This window comes from Amaranthus tricolor, chromosome 14 (genome assembly GCF_026212465.1).
Source record: "Amaranthus tricolor cultivar Red isolate AtriRed21 chromosome 14, ASM2621246v1, whole genome shotgun sequence".
In the NCBI taxonomy this organism is placed as follows: domain Eukaryota; kingdom Viridiplantae; phylum Streptophyta; class Magnoliopsida; order Caryophyllales; family Amaranthaceae; genus Amaranthus; species Amaranthus tricolor.
In genome coordinates, this window is record NC_080060.1 from 9,288,317 (window position 1) to 9,296,396 (window position 8,080).

At 34.1% G+C, this 8,080-nt stretch overlaps 1 protein-coding gene across 1 annotated transcript; it reads right to left on the reverse strand.

Annotated features, from left to right (window-relative positions):
- LOC130800098 (acyl-CoA-binding protein) lies at positions 1–2,220 on the reverse strand. The gene is made up of 4 exons (XM_057663451.1): positions 2,037–2,220; positions 636–750; positions 367–429; positions 1–224 (listed from the first exon to the last, which is right to left on the reverse strand). The coding sequence occupies exons 1-4, from the start codon at positions 2,046–2,048 to the stop codon at positions 145–147; spliced, it is 270 nt and encodes an 89-aa protein (XP_057519434.1). The 5' UTR covers positions 2,049–2,220; the 3' UTR covers positions 1–144.
- Between the last annotated feature and the right edge of the window lie 5,860 nt (positions 2,221–8,080).

An 8,080-nucleotide genomic window follows, 5' to 3' on the forward strand; every position in this document is an offset into this window, starting at 1 on the left:
TAAATAGAAGCATGACTGAAATGTCACGGCCATCAATTATAAATTAAAGGTTCATAGATAACTCATTATTATGAATAACGGAAGTACAATAGTGAAATTCGATTAATTTAGGAAGACACGACGAAATTAGAGCGACTGCAAGCATTAAGCAGAAAGGCCTGCTGCCTCCAACAGTTGCTTGGCCTTTGTGATGTAATTGCTCATGGCATCATCTTGGGATTTTCCTGTTCAAATAAATGATTTACGATATGTTCAAAATAATAAAAATACAGAGTTGCGAATTACAGACTATAAAGTATCACAAATGACTAAAGTGTAAGAGTAAGGCCAATATACGATCTTTTTTTTTTTTTTTTAGTTTTATACCTTCATTAGCCTTCCAAGCGTCCCATTTCGCCTTTCCCTTCGGATCAAACAATCCAGGGCGATCTGTAAATAATGAATTCCACAGGATAATGAGCGACAATCAGTGCCATTTCCGACAATTTTTGAGCCCTAGACAAAACATACAAAAGGGCCCTTGTACGTATAAGTAAAAAACTAGCCTTAGGAACGGCCCCGGCGACTATAGTAATATAGTTAAGGAGTTGGCCAACGCGAACCAGAAGACGAAGGATTTGGAAGTCCATACGAACCTGTGTTCACATCTCCAACAGTGGCCTGCTTGTATAATCCATAAAGAATGAGCAAATCGTCATTAGTAGCACTAGGTAAAGTCTTCACCTTCTCAGCATATTGTTCGAACTCTTCCTGTGTTTTATAACAGCATTAGCTATATGATATACTGTTAATGCTAAAAGTTCAGTTCTTTAACCCAAATAAATTAATATTACCTTTGTTCTTCTCATTTAATGTGATATTTACGAGCTAAATTATAAAGGAAAAATTACCTAGACTAGTCTAATTTTTTTATGATTTTCTAATAATAATTTCATCTATTGTAGTTAATTCACCAAAAAAATAAATTTAAAATTAGAGAAAAATTTTGAAAATTTACATAAAAAATTCTAAACAATAAAAAAATCATAATTTTTTTTTAATATTTTTTGAACATTTTTTTCGACATTTTATTATAATTTATTTTCTTTTTTAAAAAAAAACTTGCTATAGCAAGTCATCTGATTATCGGGTTTACTCTAGAAAAATTGCTCTCAAAGTTTGGATTATTCATGGTTAATCAATAAATAGGATTACAGTAGGAAAATCATAAATATGTTGGATAATTCTAGGTAATTTTTCCAATTATATAAATGCTACATTTGGTTAGATTCGATATAGAATTTTTAAAAATGGTAACATTAAATGGGAAACAAGAGAGTATAAATAATGCTAGCCACCTAAGCAGTGGTGATCCAGAAGAAAAGCGAGTGATATCAATTTAAGTAAAATATAATTATTGGGTTTTTATTCCTAGTTACATATGTGGAAAAGACAATATACTAACCAATTCATATAAGATACATTTATATGTAATATTTAATTTTATTTTGGATATAATGAGGTCAACCGACCTCAGCGAAATGAGATCGGTCTAGATCCGCCACTACTGACTTAAGTACAATTCATACAACCATGAGTTTCCTCCTAGCAATTTAATTCTTGAACTAATCTCCTACATTAATCTTGCAAAACTTCAAATTTCAATCATAAAATAAGTTTTTAATATTAGGTGTGACAATTCGTCACTGCGTGTGAACTCGGAATACCCTTGAACTCGGGCCCACAAACCCACTATTTCCAACATTTAATTCACAATACCCAGCAGATAAAATCAGTAAAGAAGGCCTTACTTAATTTGAGCACACTAATCCATCAATTCACATATAAAGATATAGAAATTAAACAAAAAAAAATTCAGGGAATTTCTTCTATTACTACATGTAAAAGTTTCATATACCAATATTAATTTAAGGATGCTCTTACCAATATTCAGATCAAACATATATTATTTTAGAACTATAACAATTACAATAAAAAATAAAAAATAATTAAAAATATGATTGGAAAAATAAGATGAGAATTAGAGAAGGATAAACCTTAAGACTCATTGTTGATGAGTGAATGAATTGATTTAATATGAGTGATCAGCGAAAATTGCAGAACTATACTTCTACTTGCCAATGCTTGTATGAATAATGATTTTGGAATGGTAGTATTTATAAACATGTAAGAAAGAAATATTCTTTATATATATATATATATATAGATATATTCTTTTTCGATCCTATTTGACGCAAAAATCTCTCACGAAAAATAATTAAATAGGCAAACTCTAAGAGATAAAAAGAATAATTTAATGGCATAACAAAATATTCTTATTCTATTCTATGTTGTTTGATAAATTATTGGCAAGCAAACATGGAAAATATTTACCGTTGGTAAAAACTAAAAAGGTTAAATTTGCATGCATCAAATAATCCTTGGAGAAGCAAAAGTAGGAAAAGGAAGGGATTGGAAGGCCCAAAGGACCCTATAACTACACCTGTCAAAACGGTTTCTCGAATTATTTTAAACTATGTATATGTCCGTACAATGCAAACTTGTTATAAGTTTATTTATTTTCAAAAATGCATTAAAAAAATTAAATTTAGAATGGATCGTTATTAACATATTTAGGGTCTCTTACTTTTTGAACATTTAGTGTATAATAATCCTAAGTATATAATCACCAAGAACTACAAATAGTAGTGGGACAATATGTATTAAGTACAAAGTCCAAAAGAAGTTCAAAGGATAGGACAAAAGAAAAATTGGAGAACCGAGTCAGCAAGAAAAGCCGGCTCGACTTTCTTGGATTTGGGCTTAAAGCCGACTTGGTTTTAGGTTCTGGAAAAGTGATTTTGTCAGCAGGAAAAGTCGAGTCGGCTTTCCTGGGAATGGAGCAAAAGCCGACTCGGCTTTTTGTTTTGATATGACCGTTGAGTCTTTACGTTTCCTTTGAGTTATTGCATTGGATTCCCTTATTCATTCCATATTATTTCTGGAGTTACAAAGGAGTATTGGGAGGAATAATGCTCATGAGTACCTTGTTAATGGTATTAATTGGAGGCCATTAATTTTGGTCATGAATGGGTGATTGAATGTGCCATGAGCCTTAGCTATACTTGGAGTAGTATAAATAGGGGCTTGGGGAAGGATGTTGACTACACCTAAGTTCTGAATTCTTGCTCTTTCTCTTTCACTTGTGTTAGAGAGTAATTAACTTTTGCTAGAACTTCTAAAGCTTATAATTCATCAAATACTTATTGTTAAGTGACATACCCTAAGTACTAAGGGTGTTTTGTTGTTTGTATCTCGTTGTGAATTTCCAATTCAAAACCCAAGTACTTTTGTGGGGGATATATCACAAAAGAAAAGTGATTACACTCCTACAAGTATCAAGTTTCTGGGTAACGGTTGTCGTTATAAAGATAATCTTCAAGTTAATTCTTAGTGTTTTTTGTAAGTTTTATTTAGCCATCGACAAAGGGAAAATACAAATTCCTAATTGTAATTTGTATTTTGCATTATTAGTTTATAATAATCTTTTGTGATATTCTTCTTCAGGATGGCAAACATCAAAGAACTTACTTCTAATTTCACTAAGTTAGATAAGTTTGTTGGTGTCGATTTTCGACGTTGGCAAAAGAAGATGATGATTCTTCTAACTACTTTGAACGTGGCTTACGTGATAAGTACCCCCAAACCGGAGGAGATGGAAAATGAAACTCTTAACCAATCAAGGAAAAGAGGTAAATAGAACAATGATGATTTCACATTCTCAATGGGATGCATGATTCACTCGTTGATATTTACCAATACCATGAGTCCGCCAAGGAATTATGGGATACTTTGGAGAATAAATACATGGCGGAGGATGCTAGCTCCAAGAAATTTCTTGTAAGTAATTTCAATTTCATGAATTACAAAGAATCCATGCTAATATAAAACTTCCTAAAATTGAAATGGATGAGGTGTTTATTGTTTCAAGCATTATAGACAAGTTGCCTCCTTCTTGGAGGGATTAGACATGCTTTAAAGCATAAAAGAGAAGAGATTACACTCTTCGATCTTGGACAACAGTTGTTGAATCTAGCATAAGGATTTAAGAGAATCGAAAAGATGAAAATCCTAATGTCGGTACCATCAAAATGGCTGCGAAAGGGAAACCATCCCATTCCGGTGAGAAAAGAAAGAAAATTGAATCTTTAAAGGGGAAGACCACTAGTTCTAATGCCGGTGAAAAGGTATGTTGGAAATGTGGCAAGCCCGGACACTGAAAGAAAAATTGCTTTGTATTCAAAAACAAGCAAAAGAAGGCAAAGGGTAGTGGTCAAGCTTCTACAAGCAAGGACCCTTCTACTCAAGGTAATCATGCAATTTTGATTAAAAATTCTTCTTTGACTTTTTCTTCAATGAATACTAACTTAAATGTTATGCAGGATGATACTTTGTCTTGGTGGATCGATTCGAGGGCTTCGAGACATGTGTGTAATTCTACAAGATGGTTCAAAACCTTACATAAGGTAGTTGATGGATAGCATTTCTTTATGGGAAATAACGCACCTATCATGGTCCAAGGCAAAGGACAAGTTGAGTTATTGTTCACTTCGGGGAATCTCTTGGTTTTAAGGGATGTTTACTATGCACCCGAAATTAGTAGAAATCTTGCCTCGAGTTCGATCTTGAATCAATTGGGCTACAAATTAGAATTTGAAGCCAATAGGTGTATTATCTCTAAGAATAACTTGTTTGTAGGACGTGCTTATCTTTGTAATAGTCTTTTTAAGTTGTCTTTGGATTTGAATAAAGATGTCATTTGTAATGTTGAAACTTCACTTATGAATGAAAAAGTTAATTTGCATTATTTGTGGCATGTTGGACTAGGACATGTTAATTTTGATAAAATTGCTTTCATGTCTAAACATGATTTGATTCCTATGTGCACTAAAATGTCAAAAAATTGCAACATGTTAAATAAGATCACAAGGACACCATTTAAAAATGTTGAACAGAAATCCAAAATTTTGGAATTAATACATAGTGATCTTTCTGACTTTCACAGTACACCACCATTGGAAAATAAGAAATATGTCCTAACTTTTATTGATGATTTTTCCAATTTTTGTTATGTATACCTTTACATACAAAAGATGAGGCTCTTAATTATTTTAAGATTTACAAAAATAAAGTAGAATTACAAATTGGTAGTAAACTTAAAAGGTTGAGAACCGAAAAAGGAGGTGAATATTATAATCCAAATTACTTTAATATATTCAATAGGCATTATACATGAAACAATCGCCGGATATGCACCACAATCAAATGGTGTGGCAAAAAGCAAAAATCGTACTCTACAAGAGATGGTTAGTTCTATATTATCCTACTCTGGATTAGGTGAAGGATTTTGGGGTGAAACAATGTTGACGGCTTATCACATTCTTAACCGGGTTCCAATAAGAACAAATAAGGAAACTCCTTATGAACTTTGGTACAACAGAGAACCAAACTTAAGTTATCTTAAAGATTGGGGTTGTAGGGCCATTGTAAGATTGCCCGGTTACAAAAGAAAGAAACTCGGTGAACAAGGGATAGAATGCCTTTTTATAGGTTGTGCTATTCATAGCAAAACTTATAGGTTCTATGCTATTAAACAAAATGACTACATGTCGAGTCATTCGATAATTGAGTCTAGAGATGCAATTTTTGATGAAAATAGATTTTCATCATTGAGTAGACAAAGAAATCCACAAATTTGTACCAATGAGGATGTTGATGACAATCAACAAGGTTCACCTCTAGATGTTGATGAAAATCTACAACTAGATGAACAACAAGGTGTTGATCCTATTCCTAAACGGAGTAAGAGACAACGAAAAGCTAAAAGCTTTGAACCTAATTTCGAAGTATATTTGGTTGAAGGTACTAGAAGCGAAATTTTCCTCTAGTGTTTCGTATCTATACAATGTGGAAGGTGACCCATTGACTTATAGCGATGCTATGGTATCACATGATAGTGCTTTTTGGAAAAAGGCTAATTGATGATGAGATGCAATCCATCATGGGAAATAACACTTGGGTGTTAGTGGATCTTCCTCCTACTTGTAAACCAGTAGGTTGCAAGTAGATTTTTCGAAAGAAAATGAAGATTGATGGTATTATTGACAAGTTCAAGGCCCGATTAGTGGCACAAGGCTTTAGACAAAAGCTTGGTATCGATCATTTCGATACATATGCACCAGTTGCAAGAATAACTACTATTCGGTTATTAGTAACTTTAGCTATAATTTATCATCTATAGATCCATCAAATGGATGTTAAAACCGCATTTTTATATGGGGAATTAGATGAGAAAGTTTATATAAAACAACTCGAAGGGTGTGTTTTGGAAGGACAAGAGCAAAAGGTGTGTAAACTTGTTAAATCCTTATATGGACTTAAACAAGCACCTGAGCAATGGCATCAAAAATTTGATGAAACAATTTTTTCCTTTGGATTCAAGTTGAATCAAGCCGATAAGTGCATTTATAAAAAATTTGATAGCCATGGTAATGGGGTTATCATTTTTCTATATGTAGATGACATACTTATCTTTGGTACTAGTTTAGTACAAGTTCAAGAGACAAAAGACTTTTTTGTCTAGGTCCTTTCAAATGAAGGATATGGGGGAGGCCGATGTGATCTTAGGTATTAAGGTCATGACACTAAGTAACCGAATCAAGCTAAGTCAATCTCACTATATTGAGAAGATAATTATGCAGTTTAGCATGCTTTATAAGGCACCGGTCTCTACTCTCATGGAACCAGGTATAAAATTTGCCAAACATACCGGACAACCAATTTCACAATTGGAGTATTCAAAGGTCATTGGATCTTTCATGTATGCCATGACTGTAACACCCCGGCCCCTCGGACCGCTGGTGACTACTCATAAAGACTGTAGACTAGCCCCACAAACCAACACAAGTCTTTCTAGCGCACTTTGGCCTCACTCGTGCGCACCCGGGAAAACTTCCCAGGAGGTCACCCATCCTAAGATTGATCTCCACCAAGCACGCTTAACTGTGGAGTTCTTAGCAAATGGGCTCCCAAGAAAAGAAGATGCACCTTGTTGTTATGTGTAGTCTATCAATCCCTTTTCAAGCTAAATCTGGGGTATTACAATGACCTATACAAGGCCAGACATAGCTTTTACAGTTGGTAAACTTAGTAGATTTACAAGCAACCCGGGTCCCCATCATTGGATGGCGATAAGCAGAGTATTAAGATACTTGTTGCGTACCAAGGATTATGGTATAGCATATAGCGGTGAACCTCCTATTTTTGAAGGTTATTCCGATGCTAGTTAGATCACTAATGAAGAGGATAATTCTTTTACTAGTGGTTGGGTGTTTGTTTATGGGGGAGGTGCCATCTCATGGTCCTTTAAGAAATAAACATGTATAGCTGATTCTACTATGTCAGCGGAATTCATAGCTCTAGCCTCAGCATCTAATAAAGCAGAGTGGTTGAGGAATCTTATGTTTGAGATACCTTTGTTGCCTAAGCCAATTTCACCGGTGGCGATTCATACGGATTGCATGACGGCTTTAGGTAGGGCTTATAGTCAAATTTATAATGGTAAGTCTCGTTATATTGCTCTTAGGCACAGCCTAGTGCAAGGACTTATCACTAATGGGGTCATAACTTTTGACTATGTGAACACTATGTTCAATGTGGTTGATTCTTTTACGAAAACCATGAGTGGAGATTCAATTGAACAAGCGTCAATTGCAATTGGGTTATGTCAATAAAGGTCATTTAGAAAAGCCCAGTTCACACATGAGTAACATCGTATCTTGAATTCAATGTGGTAAAATTCCTTTTGAGTTTTTTAAGCAACAAGTTCTAATAACCCGTTGTTGCTTTGGACCGTGATGAACGAGGTAGTCGTCTATTGGAAGTTCTTAAGATCAAGGGTTGAAGAGCTCTTAGTGTTGTATACGTTTCATGGAGATATGTTTTATACGTAATGAGAACCTACCTATATAAGTTTTGAGTGTGGCCGCTTCAAGTAGTCAAGATTAGCATACCGACGATGATAAACTTATGAATAAGATAC